We start from the raw sequence: 17,116 nt of genomic DNA on the forward strand, positions 1-17,116 counted from the left end.
ATCGCGAGGTTTGGACATTGCGTTGTGATTCAGATATTATATATCGTTGAGTTTTGGCAAAAACACAGCTGTATTCCTTACATGCATTCAACTTTTTAAAGAATTCAGTCATTTATAATTTTATACAAAAATAATAAAACGAAAATAAATTAAACAATTCGAAAATTAATGTAACTTATGTGTGTTTTGGGCCTTATGCTATAAGATGCAATGCTGTTCTGTTTAGCCAAATAACATCTGAACCCAACATTGCATGACGAGACAGAGATTTGGTTCCCATTTAAACCAGTAAAACTATTATTTCAGTGATCTTTCTGTTACTTTTTATCACCAAGGTGGCCATTGTGGAAGAAATTTTATTTGGTTGTTTACACAGTATATTTGCATCATATTCCATAAAGCAAAGTAGTCCTCTGTAAAATTGACGATCATCGTTTAATTCTGGGTGCTGCGCAGTCGTCCTCAGAATCGCTGTCAGCACAGTTTGTCTGCACGCATGGTCGAACCGAACCTAACGGACTGCCGGTGCTCGCCGTACTCCACCCGTCCGGGCTGCTGGGCTGACTCACCGAGCGCCCGTAACAGTCGCGAATTGGAACTGCAAGAAGCATACGAGACAACAATCTCTGAAAACCCACAACAACATCCAACAATCTGCAAACGCAGCAAAACTGTGTTTTGTTCAATCTCAAATGCTTTCTTACCACTGAGAAAAGTTTGTTTCCCGCTGCTCGTCTCGACGCAAAGCTGAGGTGACGGTCTCTCTGGCGTGGACACGGAGCTTTTCACACTGGGCACAAACGTGGAGCAGGTGTCCAGATCTCGACTCACTCGCACGTGCGAATAAGTGACGTTGGATTTGGATGGTGTGCAACCCATGACTACACTTCGCAAAGAAGATTTAGAAATACATAATGCGCACATCAAGTAAATAAGACACTGATCTGGTTTAGAGGACTGGAAAGACCTCATGACGTTTTGGGATGCACAGGTAGGCGGCGTCTCGTGCCCACTTAGAGCTCAAAATAAATTCAATAACAATTAAAAATTGAATTTACCTTTCTATAATAACATTTACGAAGACTGACACACATTGAACTAGAACAGGTTCCTAAACTTGCTTTATAATACTACAGGCAATGATGAAATAATGCTTTCCTTAAAAGAATTATGTAAAAACAATCACAACAAGATCCATGAGAAAAAGTGCTGGCCCTTTATATTTTACATTGGCAGCCTAAAAAACACAGTCTGTGCAGCCTCATACACCAAGCAGATGTTTTAATACAGCAAGAATACAACTGACATTTTTGTAAAAATATGGATGCAGGGTTTATTGATTAAATCTTTCTTTTAAACCTTCTGCATTCACTTCTTTACATTTATTCATAGTAAAAAATTCCACAGGCGTCCAACACAAAGGACTCGGCGGAATGAGGGAGGGTTGTGTCGTGTCCTCTTCAAAGTCACATTCTAACATCTTTTCATGCGCATATTCAAAGTTTCTCTGAGACCCACAGAGGACAGGTCATGATCACGTGCTGGTATCGGACATGGATGTCTCCAACATCATGTCGCTCTCGTGCATGTCGCATTCTAAGAGGAAGCGCTGGAAGGCATCGGTTTGTTTGTCTGCATTGAAAGATGGCGTTTCCTGGCAAACGATTGCCTCCTCTGCAGGTTGTACTCTGCTGTCGCTGCCATCAGAGGAAGTGTTGAGCATCTTTATCAGTGCAGGCGTGCTGAGGGTCTTTCTCACTTTGTCTTTAATGTCAGTTCCTGCGAAATACAAACCATGTATCATTTGAAATTTACCTTGAATCGGATGGTGCATATTGAAAACATATGATTGTCTCACCAATATAAGCATCTGAATCGCTGATATACATCTCAATACAGTGGCCCAGCATGGTTACCGAAAACGTGTCATCTCTTTTCAGACCAAGTGCCTAAAAACAAAAGTTCATACGTTTGAGATCATGAGTAAAAACTAGACTGGTTCTTAAACTGACCAAAACCACAGAAGCATGATCATTTTTCTCACAGTGTGAAAGTAGTCAATGGCACTCTCGAAATCTCCCATGAGGCTGTGCACATAACCGATGGCTGAATAAGTCGAGGCATTCTGTGGGATAAGGACCAAAGCTTGTCTGTGGTATTCGAGAGCCTGTTCGTATTTCCTACACAAACAAGTCGAAAGCAATCACTGACCTGAATTTTTTTTTTAAACCACGAAATGTGGGTTAGACAAGCTCGTTACTAAGGCAGCAAAATATTATTTTGAGGCCACAAAAAAACAAATGTTCAGTATAAAACAGACTTTACAATCAATTAACTTACAACTTATACTGCATGTTATTAAACAAAAAAAAACAAGTTCCCCGGCTGCCTTAACATTGTTGTTAACTCAACTTAAAAATATTAGTTAACATAACCATTTAGCATCAATTTGATGTCGTAAGTAATAACTAATAACTAATATTCAGATTGCAAATATAGACAATTACTGCTAATTTAAAATGCTGACTCCATTTTAGGTATTCACACATGATCGTAAAATTGTAGTTTATGAAACCCCAAAATAGAAAGCACACTAGGGCTAAAAAAAATTATTATCTAATTATCTAAAAAAAAGTTTTAGCAATGTTTCAGAGATATCAATACACCTGTGCCTTGCAAGCATTGTCAATATAAACAAACAACTAGTGAAGCTGAAGCAGAATTTCAATTAATTAACTAATTAAAATTTTTGTAGCCGAATCATTTTTTTATTTTTCAGTCATTACAAAAAAATGTAGGCTATAACTATATAAAACATAAGTGGAATGGTCTTGAAGCGTGCACTGCAGGCCCTTTGATTTCCTGTGGGTAGCAATACATAATTCATCAAGTACTACAGTGAAGGAACAAAACAAGCACTCTATTAAAGTGGAGAAAAGCGAACGGGACTCAAAAGATGGGGGTGCAATGAGATCACGCCTTTCTCTTCTGCTCTTCATTAACATACCACTCCAGATCATTTTAGAAACAGACATTTTTTAGATGCAGTTCAGCCATCACAATGACTCAAAACCCACATACTGAACATGAATATAATGAGGTTCTTTCAGTTGAGATTAGCAGCATAGAGCGTATGTAGATAAACACATTTCATGTAAAAGATCAATTTATTGTAAATATATTTAATAACACTGCTAGGAACTAAAATCTCCTTGACTTACTTCAATTTTCGACACACGTGACCCAGATTGTTTAGAAGCGGCTCCCATTTGTCCACCGTCACCTGAAAAGAGATACATATACTTACATTTAAAATATTAGTAAATTTAAGAACATCTAAGCCCAAAATCGATTACAGGAAGAGAAATGATCAACTCTTTCACCGCCATTGACGAGTTATCTCGTCAATTAAAAAAATAACGCTTCCCCGCCAAAGACAAGTTATTATGGCAATCAGTGTTTGTACTGCTGTACAGCAGGTGCCGCTATTACACACCTTGGGAAAAAGTACAGAATCCCAGAACCTAGAATGTATATAGGTTTAAATATATGTTTTAGCGTTTTTTAATGATTGTTCTGAGTGTAATCTGGGCGAAATCTGTGACCAAAAACGTAATTATCTCAGCTGTTTAATCAAAATGAGGCATTTTTGAAGAAACCTACCCACATCTGTCCTGACCTCCATTTCACTGCTGATTATACCCTGTATGATTGTGTATGTGACAAATGATAAACTTGAACTTCTACGGAGTGATAAAAAAACGAACAAATGAAGATAGAAGAATACGGTTTCTTTTTTTTAAAAGCTGAGACTCTGTTCTTCAATTTGACATATTGTTTGTCCATATATTCTTTACAGAAAGTTTACTGTGAGCCATTAAAGTTGGGCGAAAATGTTAAAAACGCTGGCGTAGGCTGGCAACTTTTTTTTTTTAAAGGCTTGCGGCGAATGAGTTAAACAGATACAGACAGTTACCTCATTTCCAATCGCTTTAATTTTTTCCATAGCATCTAGAAACAACTTCTCAGCTGTTTTGAAACTGCAACAAAGCAAAGCCATTATAAGCAGAGTTATGCAAAACCATAAACTATTGATGACACATTGTAGAAGTATTGTTGTTGATTTTGGGAAGGATCACTTACTCTCCATTTTGAAAGGCAACGACAGCTACCTCATGAATGACGAAAGGGTCCTCGGGGGCGATGCTCAAGGCTTGGCTGAAGAAACGTTCAGCCAACTTGGGGTTGTTGGTAAGTCCGTACTCCAGCCCGATGTACAGCATAGGCAGGTGACACCTGAAAAAAAGAAACAGGCAACCAATGAGGCTTTGTCCGTCAAATATAGACACGGGACTATAAAAAACAAGATTATCTACACACCCTTTCATGAGTTGGGCAGCAGTGAAGTACGCAGCCATGGCCTGGTCATGCTCGCTCTCAACAGCAAACGAGTGTCCGTATGCTATCCATGCCGGGCCGTATGTGCGCTCCAGCGTGGTGGCTTTACTGGGGAGGGATTGTGATGTTAACCACAACACACAAGCACTGACTAGATTCTGCTGTTATGGCTCTTTGTAACCTTTACCAGATTTACCACAGAAATGGTGTTTCCTGTAAATTAAAGTGTTACCACAACATGCACTAACATTTAATCATTTAGATGTATGTTAAAGGACAAGGTACCAGCATTGTGACTTCCTGTTACTTAAGAAGACGAGATTAACAACAACAACTCTGTGCAACAACAAACATCAGACAACATAGAGACGTTTTGGATAAAATTCGTCAATGTAAACGTACTGACAACATTCTCTTTTACGTAGTCGAATGAATATAATCATACCTGAGATATCGCCTCGCATGTTCATTTTTATGCCCAACCATGAGGTAGTAACAACCAACAGCAAACCACGAAACCTTAGACAAGAAAATAATCACAGACATACCATTGATAAGACTATAAACCACATGATATTTAACTAACCTTATGAAAAAAGTTATAATTCCAATTTACTGGGGAATATTAGAATTCTCACTTACTGGATTGCTGGGATACAAATCCACCAGTTTATGAGAGAGGTAAAATAGCTCTAAAAACACAGGTAAAAGGTATGATGATTCCACAATGACTTAAAGCTAAATAAATATGTACTTAATATCATTTTCATTCATACCATTTGCTTTGCTCAGCTCAACAAGGGTTCCTATATGCACTGGCAAGCAGTTGGCATGAAATGGGTCTTTCACCATAACCCTAAAATAAAGACAAACAAGAGATGATTTCTACCTTTTTCTAAATCTTAAACTGAATATGAGAATGTGATATCCGCTCCCTAAACAATAAATGTTTTGTGGGCAGTATGCACTTACATAGATGTGAGAGTGTAGCACATTTTAAAGTCACAGTTGTAATAATGCCGCTCTGCCAGAGAGACGACAACATCCAAGTTTTCCTGAAGACCGTTGACTATATCTGGGACAACCATCTCACTAGGTTTGTTATACTGGAAAAGGGAAATTGCAAATAAGCTCTTCAACAAGCACTTAAGAACAATTGAAATACTCAATAGCTCATTTGCGCATGTTCGTTTTTTAACAGAAACACACAAAATTAGCAAGCTAAATAAAGGAAAGTATAAGACGTGATTGTTAAAAACAGCGTCACATCACTTGACTGCTCTACACACCAGAATAAAAACTATTTTGTATGCACATCATATTCTTGAAGCAAAAATCTTATATAGAAGGTAAACAATCCGGACCATGTCCTATTTTGGTGTTTTAACAGTACGCAGATAAAACAACATTCAAGAAACAGAACATTTAGAACTCAATAGAAATGATAAACAAACAACTTTATGACTTAAATAAAACAAAAACTGAAAGAGCAAGTGCTTCTGGACCATTGTTGTTTAAAGCAGTGTTTCCCAACCCTGGTCCTCGGGGCACACCTTACAGAATGTTTTAGATCTCTCCCTATATAAAATACCTGAATCAACTCATCAATAAAAAAAGATTACTTTGTAGACTGTAGTAGGCTATATGAGACCAGTTTTACTGCGCTTATGCTTTTTTTTGTCCTTATGTTGCTTCTTTTGTTTACCTCATTTGTAAGTCGCTTTGGATAAAAGTGTCTGCTAAATGACTAAATGTAAAAACATTGTCCTCTCTGACCTCAAAAGTGATAAGATGAAAACAGAAAAGAAGCCGCTCCTACCTTTTTCAATTTATTTTCGAAAAGAAAACGTAGCAACTCCACTTCCTCTTCTGTACATTGCTGACTTAAGGGCAGAGAAGCCAAAAAGTCCTTCTCTATAATAACAAATAATCTGTTATTAATGTGAATTTTTTTTTTAAAGACATGAACCTGCATAGTTGTAAATAAAGAGATGAGAGAAAACAATGTATAACCTTTTAGCAAACCTTTACAAGCAAAAGTGCTTGTAAATTGATTAATTCTGATTAATCGATTCCAAAATAAATGTTAGTGTTTATATAATATGTGTGTGCCTTGTATATTTATATGTATATATAAATAAACACACATACAGTAAGTGTTCACATAACACACATTTATATAAATATATACGAAAAGATAAAATGTACATTTAAATATAGTATTCGATATGTGTAAATATAAATGACACATATTTCATAAATATACACATGTATGTTTGTGTATTTATATATATTATTTATTAGTGTATTTATTAATGGATTTTACAGAACTAGTAAAATGGTAACATGATTTCTAAGTAACTTTCAATACAAAACATGCACTTAATTAGTATACGCATCTAGACTACATATTAAAAGTGTTGCTTACCCTCTTGAGCGGTCAACATGTGATGGGACGTCAAAAGGTCAAAGGCTTCAAAGCAGTAGACATCTAGTTTTAAGGCTTCTTTGTAGCTAGTCGTTGCGAGGGGTCTGTTGTCCATAGCATCATAGATCTTCCCCCGCAGGAGACAGATGGAACTATTGATCTGAGAAAAAGCCACAGGGTGTCAAAACCATTCAACCAGTTATGGCATTCAAATACCGACCATATTTCTAAGCGTGCACCCACGCTGGTGTTCAGAGTACCTGAGCTGATACATGGAAAAATAAATGGCAGTTGATAACCAAGGCAGTTTCTACAAGTAATGCATGGATGACAACACATTGAGCCATATTTAAATTTTGCTAAACATTTCACAATTCAGTTCTGATCTGGAAACAACTCACTGAGGCTGGAGACATTTCCCATTCCTTCGTGGTTTCTCTTGAACCATTATCCTCCTTTACATTCCTGTCCAATAATTTCTTACTGGCTGCTTCCTCCATGTCCAATATGTCAAGAGCTTGTTGATATTCTTTGGCAGCATACTGCAAAACACCGAAATAAATAGAGTATGATCATTACTTAAATACTTTAAGCAATTACTTTCCCTGCAAAACTGCCATTCAAATCCCCGACTTTTGTCTGTATTAAATATAAATTTGGGTGTATAAATATAAATACTCACATGGCATCTTGCAGCTAAATACTGACAAGCTCCATACAACTGAAAACAAAGCAACATTTTTATTTTAATGACAAAAAAACGTTTTCAATTTTCTTCAATTCCTTATAACTATACATGATTATTTTGTTTAGTTCACTCAGAATTTACTTTAATGCACATTTTCAGCTAGAAAACAACACTGTATTTATACTTAGATTTTTTTTTAAGGCACCAACTTTAAGATTTAAGGATATCTGGCATTATCACAATGACTTTTCTCATTCTGTCTTAGAGCTCTTACCTTGTCAAGCTTGCGTGACCTAAGAGCATGAGAGGCTCTGTGATACTGTGCTGTCAAATAAAGGCACTGCGCTAACCAGTAAATATCTTGAGGGTCCTCTGTAAAAAACAAAAAGTGTGTTATAAGTCCAATATCAATTAATACGCATATTTACCAAACCATGTCTATTTTAATTACTGGCATATCACATTCAATGTTCGGGAAGGTGCAAAATACTGACCATGTGATAATGATGATACTTTGTCAGCCCAAAACAGAGCACTTTGATACTGTTGCTGTAAAACAAATCAAGTAACAGTTCATGAGAGAAAGTAAACTTAACATGATGGTAAAACTGGAGCTGCAATCCAATTGAAATCTTGATGTGTGAATTTAATGTATCACATGCGATATTTTAGCAATCAGTTCTGTGAATTCATCTCAAAACATCAGGAGCAGTCTAAATAACATCTTATTTAAGATAATAAAATTGTAAGCTTTCTCAAGCTTCGAACTTGTTAGCTTCAAAGACAGATATCGAGCTAAAAATAACAAAGGTTGTTGTTCAAACTGTCTTTTCCGTTTCTGTGATACAGCAATAATCTAAACTAATGTCAGCTTAATCAATTCAGAACAAAAATGTTATTTAGATCTTAAATAAATGATGCTAACTATACTGACTCTCCTTACCTGATCAATGTAGTGCCTCACTCGTTTACGAAGCCTGTCAAGATTCATGTTGATTGTACAGATTCTCAGATACAAAAAACTGACATTCTTATCATATACAACAAATAAAAAAAATGTGTTTATAACTGTGCTGAAGGGAATATCCTCCGAATGCACACTAGAGCCCGCGGTTAGCATAAAATGTGTGTTACATTGATTACACGCCGTGCACAAAACGGTCCGTGTAAGAAAGGTTCTTAGATGATTTAAAAAACATTGTACATACATAAATACAAACACATAAATGAATAAACAAACAATAAAAAACAGAGAACAGCGAAAATAAATGTGTTGCAAGCAGAAGGGTTTATTTTAAAATACCATAAAAACAACAAAAACATAATAAAATACAAAAGAAAGGTACATTCAATATGTTATATCGGTTTTACGATTAACTAAACAACGCAAAGGAGCGATATGGTAAATTGGAATAAAATTTAAATGTGTTTAATAATAATTGTGTCTGCGATGAAAGGGAAAAGGCATAATGGCGTGGAGGAATTGCTGAGCTTTTGTTAGGTCATTTATAAGAAAACATTTAGTTTTTATTTTAAAAAACATTTAAATAAATATACAAATTTATATTATATTATTTAGTTTATCATTTATGCTAAAGAATTTTTGTGGCCAAATAATAAAAACCAGGCAAATTCCCTTCTGGGTTGTTGACGTGACATGGCGTTTTCACTGTCGCACAAGATAAAAAAAAAATATGATAAACGTCAGTACTGTCATCATTTCAAACTTGTTTTTTTTATTTAACGTTTTATTGTTCAATTAAACTGCATTTTAAAACACAAATTAAATAAACATTTTTAATTAAGTCTATTCATTTGTCAATTTGAAAAGTGATTTATTTGTTTACATGTTTAGGTTTTAATTATTAATTTGATCAATCGATTCGTCATTTTATTTCTAAAACGTTAAAATTAGATGGATCCGCATATTTTTAACTGATAAGATGAAGTTGACTCAATTGTTACTGTTTATTGCTCAAAACTAAAGTTTATGACCACACGTGCACTGAGAGGAGCACCGACCAATCACAACAACCAGAGAAGCGGATGCTCGCTTATATGGAATGGGTGGGACATCTTCACACACATACATACACACACACACACACACACACTCACTCTAAGCGGGGAACCAATCACGACAGACCGTGTCACTTTTACCAACAGAGCTTTTCGGAAGGAGGGACTTTGATGAAAGAGGGACAGCGGTGAACAATAGACTTGAAATATGTGAAATATAAAGCGTTTTTATTAGAAACATGAACCTACATCGTTAAACACCCCAAAAAAATATTATTAAAGTGCATTTTAAGATAATTAATATGACTTAATACCCATCTCTATGAAAATATGTGCTGAAAACATATGAGATTAGGCCTTCAAAGATGGCTTTTAGGTAAATATACAGGTTTACAAGGTGCTTTGCTAATCATTCTTCGTTCAATAATACATATTTGATATCAGAGCAGCCATGAGCCGAATATACTACACTGCGTGCTCACACCATCTACAGGATTGTGTGTGCGTTGCATCAAATTAGTAGTTTTGGACCAAAATCGCAAAACCAGTGCATTATTAAGGTGGGCTTTTTTCCCACCCACTTTACATGAACAATTTTTTACAAAAATTAGTCTGTGTTGTTTAAAACTAAATATGAAAACTTTTTTTTTCGTTTTCTGCCGTTTTAAACTGTTTTTTTTTCCAGTTAATGTTCTGCAAATAAATGCTAATAAAAACAAAAAAATTCTATGAAATTTGGGAGTAATGTTGACAGTACTTCATAGAAATTGACAAAAAGTATCATTTTACCAATACACATTCTTATCGGAAAAAATTAAATACATTTGAAATGGTCTCTTAATTGTTTCTGCGGCTATATACTGTATGTTTAGTTGGGGTATATGCCAACCCAGGATATCTGCTTGCCCATCCTTCTGCACCTGGTAGTAACCGGACCTGTGCTCATCTCCTCTCAACCTTCATGGCACATCTATCTGCCTGCATCTTTGAGTGGGACCCAAGGGACAATTCTCTTTTGCATTGGAGAGATCTTCTTTGTGTCTCCCTGCAGTTTAGAACAGCAAAGACTGGACACAGCGGGCAAAAAGGATAAAGAGCAGCATTATACTTTAATAATGAATTCATGTTATGAATATGGTTTTAAAATCAATGAGGTGTGCTGTGCAGTAGGGAGACACTGAGGCATTTATAATGGGGTTTAGATAGCCAATTCTAAGGGTGGGGATTATTGGGTGGCCATGATTGACAACGGCCATGAGGGAATCTGGCCAGGACACCGGTGTTATACCTCTACTCTTTACTAGAGGTGCCATGGGATTTTTAATGACAAAAGGCAGTCAGGACCTCAGTTTTACGTCTTCTCCGAAGAAAGGCGCTTTTTTACATCATAGTGTCCCCATCACTATACTTTGGCATTAGGAGCCACACAGACCACAGGGAGAGCGCCCCCTGCTGGCCCCACTATTACCTCTTCCAGCAGCAACCTAGCTTTCCCAAAAGGTCTGCCCTGCTTTGCTTCAGTGGGCAACCAGTCTTGGGCTACAGAGTGATACGGCTGCTGAATAATATCTTAAAGTACAGTTTGGGTATTGCAGTATATAATTTTCAGCGTTTTTGTATATTTATGGAAAACAAACAAGTCATGGGTCAAAAATAATGTCATTCATAATTTCATACTAAATAAATAAAACTTCATAAAAGTCTAACAATGAATATAGATCTCTCTCATGCTATTTTTTTATTTTATAAAAATAAAATCTTAATTTTGTTGTAGGACAGTATTGTAAAAATGCTCAAAAAACAACAACAGTGAAAGTTGACAAATTTTGTGACACATTATATTTTCTGAAACTTCAGACTTGACCCTACATAAATATATGTATTTTACTTCAGAAATGTTGTATTACTAACAAGGCATTTTACTGCATGTCAAGCAACCTTCTACAGATTACAGAAAGTAGCACTACTTAAAATAACATGTCAGACGCTGCCCTCTTGTGGCACCTGGTTAAAAACCCCTTCAGACATCTAATCCGCCATTAAGAACAGCTGCTTTTTACGGCTTTTATTTTATTTAATGCTATTTACATAGGTATTTCGATGCTTTTAAAAGTATTTTACAAATACAAAAAGTATTACACAAACATACACATCGAAAACATAAGAGTGCAAGAGATGAACCGACAATAAAAAACATCATAGAGGATATGATTGGCAAAGCCTTCTGTCTTCCTATAGGTGTCCCACGAAGTTTAGTTCGTGAGTCTCGTTAAAACACTGGGAACTAGCCAAGCATCAAGGTCATGCATGAGTAGCAGTTAGAGGTGACCATGAGCTAACTAAAATAGTGTTACAGGGCTTTTTGACTGACATCAGTAGATTAAAAACTGTTGATTTGTTACTCTTAGGCAAGAAGAAAACTACGAAACCATCATTATGTCAAGCTTGCAGTTTGCTCGATTTCATTTGATAGGCTACAGGCAGAATAAACTTGTGATGCGATTACAGTTCAAATGAATCCTTGACAAGCGGTCATTGGGTTTTAATAAATTATTATTTCTATTTAGTAAACTGCATTTGTGATGGAAAAAGTTCTGTTGTCAGCTTTCAACTTTTTATGTTTTCTTTACTTACCTCATAAACATTCTAATCTCGCACACACAAACTGACTACTGTGAGCTTCCATTCACTTTCAGAAGAAAAGGGAAATCCTGCAAGACCTGGAATTGTCGTGCAAGGTTAAATGTTAGTGTCCTGTTGAGGAATAAAAGGGTTGTTGGAGATTGAGAAGAACATAAAGGGCAATAATTTATTTTTTTGACATAAATCTGGTAAACAAAAAAAGAGTAACACTGAACCGTGTTGTTACAAGTTCTGCAACAGGGCAGACGACACATTTGACCTAAACTCACACAAAAACATGGTATGAAGGTGCCTTGTTTTTACCACGCTTTTCTCTCATATTTTTCATATAATAAAGCATGATAATACATTTATCTCTGTACATACTGCTGCAGTAGATACAGTGCTTTACAACTGTAACAAAAGTGCTGGTGTTGTGAGCTGCATGCTGTGCTGCCCATGAACGTCTGGCTTAAAACGTGAACATGATGCCCATCTCCTGCGTGAGACACACACCCAGACAAATGGGTACATGATCTAAAACAAAACTGGAGAACTTTGAGACTATTCCAATAATTTGAGACTGATGAGTGGGTAGGCAATGAGGACTTGGCCCTAGAGTGACACTGGTTGCTATGGAGATGAGGTACTAGGTTCGAAGTGATCCACCCAATATCTCCAATGGTTTTCTGGCTAGAATGGAGTTGCCAGTGCAAACAGCTGGCCATGTGCATTTAATGGCTCTATAAGAAATCTTGAGTCTCGGGCTCTTGTACTTCCCGCGTGGAGGTCCGAGTTGATTTTTCCGTCCTGTTTTCCTTTTGCAAAGCTTGTCGGTTTCAAGTGTTTCTCTTAGTTCTCTCTTATTATGCTTACAAGTCTTTAAAAAAACTACAAAGTCAATGAGGCGACCAAGGCGCAAGTTCTCGCCCAGCTGTAGGGTTACTATACAGTTTTGCGCTTTGATCCCGTCACGATTGGCCGAGCGTATTCCACAAAGTCATCGATGAGAACAGGCCACGCTCCTGAAACAAAGCAGACATCACAAATTTTAAAGTCAACATACATGGGCAGTTTGTATCTTTACTCAACAAAAAGATACCTTCTTCATCATAGTTTAACATGTCATCTGCAATCATGTTGCCAAAATCCAGAAGCAAGTTCCATGTGTCTTTGGGAATTGATCGCTTATGATGTTCCTGTGCAAAAGAAAAGTGCAGATTATAGAGCATCTAATTTAACTGCTAATGGAAACGATCCTGCTATGTAGTTAGTCTGTTGCATAGCAGACAGAAAATCCATTTTAATCTCTGTCAAGTACAGAAGACTTACCAATAAAAATCTGTTCCACAGGTCTAAGAACTTAAAACGTCCAGCCAGGACTAGGTTCCAATAAGCTACTGCCATCTCTAAATCTACAATAGAAAAAAAGGGTTAAACTTTCAAGTGGCTTATGTTCAATGTAAGAAATTCTAAATGTCACCCAAGCAAATAATGATCAAGAAAGATAAAGATGGTGTTACCTAATCCTTTCTGTCCAGGATTCTTGGCAAAGTTGAAGGTGAATTGGTAGAAATCTTTAAACTTCCCACTGTCTTTCAGATCCTGTTCTAATCTGGGCAGAAGAGCTCGGAGCTTCTCTGGACTATCACACCTGTCGATGAGATGAATAGTTTACTCTCATCTTCTATCCAATCACAAGCGTATTTAGACATCTATCATTCATAGGAAACTAAAATATGTATTAAAATGGCATCCTTGGTCATTACACAACCCCAACTTCCACCAATATGTCAACAGTGCACATGACTCAACAAGTGATGTGATGATGTCATAGCTCACCCTAGCTCTGTCATGCCATCGATGAACTCCTTCTTGCTGAATTCGCACTGTGTTGCCGCGCGGAATTTCCACGCCACAACCAGAACACTGATGCTTGCTGGATCCAGATTGAGGTCATCGCAAAACTGTTGAATTCCATCGATACCAATCTTATTTTCATCCTGAGGATCTGAAAAAGAAAAGTCACGTCACTCATAAAGTACACTCGCTGCCTCTTAATAAAGGGATAAAAAATTCTGTCATCATTTACTCACCCTGGAGTTGTTCCAAATCTGTATAAATGTCTTTTTTCTGATGAACACAGAGAAAGATATTTGGAAGAAAGCTTATAACCAAACAGTTCTTGGACCCCATCGACTACCATAGTAGGAAAAATTACTTCATGTTTTTTGTTCTGTTGAACACAACAGAAGATATTTTGAAGAATTTAGGTAAGCAAACAGTTCTGGGGCACTTTTGACTCCCATAGTCAATTTTCCTACTATGGTAGTCAATTGGGTCCAAGAACTGTTTGGTTTCCAGCATGCGTCCAAATATCTTTCTCTGTGTTCAACCAGACAAAGAAATTTCTACAGGTTTGGAACAACTAGAGAGTGAGTAATTTATCAATTATCCCTTTAAATGCTGGGATAAGCTCCAGCATAGGGGACTGAGGGATGGCTCTTATTCGTCTCTGTGGTCGTGGGAGTTATACTGACATCTTTAGACACGGATGAAGTTTATACACTGCAAAAATTCACATTCCTCAGTGCATTCCCAACAAATGTTTACACATGGTTTAGTGTGCTGTGTACAGGTTTGGGTTTGCCACGGTGGAGCTGTGGTGTGTTGGCTGTTCTGCCATTTTGTGCGGGTCTAGTTTCATTGCTCCAGCAGGCACTGCCTGTTATTTTATTTTTCCACTCTTAAATGCGGTATTATGACACTCAGATCCATGAAATCACAATGTTGACTCAAACAATGTTGTTTCTTTATTAAGAATATCGTATTTGTTGTTGTGGTTGGTCTGCATGCGTCTTATTATGTTCATGTTTATTAAATAGGCCTTGAGCACTGGAAAAGCACTACATATGGTGTAAACGTATTGTTGCTGCTATTTTTGCCATTGGTAACACAGTTGAATTGCAAAACACAGCTGGTCATGTGATCTCAACATAGTGGCCCCCATTAGGAGGACACCTGCTCCGTGTAGAATAAAATAGCTTTTCAAGGCCACTGATATGACTGGAGTCTTCATCCTAAGAGAATGCGTATCTGTAAATTCTAATACTGTAATATTTTCTCCGTGTGTGCTATTCATTTCTTTCTGACAAACTTTTTTTACAAAGGTAAAAACAGACAGTGGTACATTTCCATGCAGTAATCATCCACATATACGAAAAACAGCAGAACAAGAAAAACTTGCCTTTATATCGGTTGTAAAGCTGCTCCAGCTTTTTTCGGTCCACCGAGCTTTTCATGGATTCCTTGTGGTATAAATCTGGGTTCTGAAAGTAGTTGTCGGTAGCCACCTCTAGTTTCCAGTCATTTTGAGTGAGGCAGTACACAGCAGTCTTCTCCCCTGCCTGAGTGAAGGACATGAACTGCCGTACCTTGTCCTTTTGCGAGGATTTAAGTTTATGCTGTGTGGACAGAAAAGATATGCCCTCAGACAGTCTAAGAAATACACCCAGCAGTGTATACAAACACAGGGTAACACAAGCGAATATACAAAGAGAAAAAAATGTGCACATTCAGACAGACGGGACACTGACTGGAGCAACCGTAAACAAAATGTCGACTGAATTTCCAGACCGGCGTGTCAACCTAAGAGAGCACTCTAGAGGGTTAATGCAAAGCTTTGAAATAGTTAGTACAAAGCATGTGAGGACCTGTGACAGGCCACTTGCTCTTGCCATGTAATATGAGATGGTAAGCTCAGGCCAGCCAGTGCAAAACCACCGGGTTCCCGGACAGTTATTTCCAGTGATGCACAGTAAGCTGTTTCTACTAAGTTTACTCAAACAAATTCAAGAGAGCAAAACTGACCAGGCCACCGTGAGAAAATGTTCCAAACTATGTAATGCTCAAAATAGTTTGATAGTACACTTAAAATCTGTTACGCTCTGGAAAACAACCAGGCTCCTATTAGGGCTGAGTTATAAGGGTTGACATTTCATGGATTGGGTAAGGATGTCATTTAACTCTCTGTCCTGCTGACACTGACTGTGTGGTTGTTTGGGTCACAGACACCCCTATTCAGCACGTGTCATAATATTAATAGACGTTTCAAAATATCATTCATTTGATTGCATGTTTAATACCTTAGTTATCAAATACCCTTAACAGAAGCAATGTTATGTTTTCAATGCATTGCACTTTAAACATATCATGTGTTATGGCCATCATGTCCCATTGATGTATGAATGCAATGAATTTTATTCATAATAGTCAATGGTCAATGTGATTTTCAGCTATTAAACCAAAGGGGGTCTGCTTAAGTCCCAAACAAAATACTAGGGTTAACAGCGTGCAAGCTTTAATCGAAACCACTGGCTAGGGCAAAGAACAATGTTCATTCTCAAATGCATTGTGCATTAGGATGTAAATCCAGTCCATAATAAACGAAACGATACATACTGGGCTGTCTAAATATCAACAACTGACCTTCCTGCCCATACAAAACAAACACACAATTCTGAGCCTTCACGGTGCGACACACGCAGACAACAACTCATATAACCGGCGGAACATCTACGCTTGCCAGACCTTCTCCGTCGAGCACAGAAACAAAAAACGATAGTAAATACTTTAATTTCCGTGTCACCTACCATTTTATCACCCGCTGTTTGACCAAATTGATACCCAATGCTCCCATGTACGACTGCGCATGCGTGTAGGCGTCAAGGGAATGCGCTAGAACCGCAGCGAGTCTGCGCGGTGAAACGCTTAGTTAGTGGGAGTTGTAGTTTATTGCGAGGAAATAATTTTGTAGTTTGCAGCAACTGTCTATAATCTCACTTTGACATAATTTAAAACGTAGTACCGCTTTTTATTAAAACAAATAATATGAGTTGTTCACAGCATAGTGAGATGTAAAGAAGTAAATTAATAATTGTCTGTTTAAAACAACATTAATT

General features: G+C 37.1%; 2 protein-coding genes across 3 annotated transcripts; both read right to left on the minus strand.

Moving 5' to 3' along the window:
* Positions 1–90: 90 nt before the first annotated feature.
* cdc16 (cell division cycle 16 homolog (S. cerevisiae)) lies at positions 91–8,642 on the minus strand. Its single transcript, XM_056755356.1, has 19 exons — positions 8,458–8,642; positions 8,009–8,063; positions 7,789–7,886; positions 7,509–7,547; positions 7,228–7,368; positions 6,827–6,986; positions 6,218–6,312; positions 5,371–5,504; positions 5,175–5,254; positions 5,041–5,090; positions 4,844–4,917; positions 4,381–4,506; positions 4,144–4,296; positions 3,977–4,040; positions 3,222–3,283; positions 2,045–2,180; positions 1,859–1,949; positions 705–1,779; positions 91–598 (listed from the first exon to the last, which is right to left on the minus strand). The coding sequence occupies exons 1-18, from the start codon at positions 8,632–8,634 to the stop codon at positions 1,535–1,537; spliced, it is 1,980 nt and encodes a 659-aa protein (XP_056611334.1). The 5' UTR covers positions 8,635–8,642; the 3' UTR covers positions 91–598; positions 705–1,534.
* Positions 8,643–11,572: 2,930 nt separating this feature from the next.
* On the minus strand, positions 11,573–16,872 carry dcun1d2a (DCN1, defective in cullin neddylation 1, domain containing 2a). 2 transcript variants are annotated; one of them, XM_056755867.1, is made up of 7 exons: positions 16,808–16,872; positions 15,403–15,619; positions 13,998–14,166; positions 13,679–13,809; positions 13,488–13,570; positions 13,258–13,354; positions 11,573–13,180 (listed from the first exon to the last, which is right to left on the minus strand). In XM_056755867.1, the coding sequence occupies exons 1-7, from the start codon at positions 16,808–16,810 to the stop codon at positions 13,101–13,103; spliced, it is 780 nt and encodes a 259-aa protein (XP_056611845.1). In that variant the 5' UTR covers positions 16,811–16,872; the 3' UTR covers positions 11,573–13,100. The 2 variants fall into 2 exon arrangements, with proteins under 2 accessions (XP_056611845.1, XP_056611844.1); XM_056755866.1 differs by having other exon boundaries at positions 11,573–13,354.
* Positions 16,873–17,116: the final 244 nt, after the last annotated feature.

Source organism: Triplophysa dalaica, chromosome 8 (genome assembly GCF_015846415.1).
Source record: "Triplophysa dalaica isolate WHDGS20190420 chromosome 8, ASM1584641v1, whole genome shotgun sequence".
NCBI classification, from domain to species: Eukaryota; Metazoa; Chordata; class Actinopteri; order Cypriniformes; family Nemacheilidae; genus Triplophysa; species Triplophysa dalaica.

What these genes read in the sequence shown, in the direction of transcription:
- dcun1d2a (XM_056755866.1), bottom strand. An exon ending in GATGGCATGACAGAGCTAGG is followed by an intron (nt 13,810 to 13,997) that starts GTGAGCTATGAC and finishes TCTCATCGACAG; the next exon opens with GTGTGATAGTCCAGAGAAGC. An exon ending in TCCTGGACAGAAAGGATTAG is followed by an intron (nt 13,571 to 13,678) that starts GTAACACCATCT and finishes TTTCTATTGTAG; the next exon opens with ATTTAGAGATGGCAGTAGCT.
- cdc16 (XM_056755356.1), bottom strand. Translation starts at nt 8,634, where the DNA reads ATGCTAACCGCGGGCTCTAGTGTGCATTCGGAGGATATTCCCTTCAGC. An exon ending in TCGAAAATAAATTGAAAAAG is followed by an intron (nt 5,505 to 6,217) that starts GTAGGAGCGGCT and finishes TCCCTTTTCCAG; the next exon opens with TATAACAAACCTAGTGAGAT. An exon ending in TTAAAGCGATTGGAAATGAG is followed by an intron (nt 3,284 to 3,976) that starts GTAACTGTCTGT and finishes ATCTCTTTTCAG; the next exon opens with GTGACGGTGGACAAATGGGA.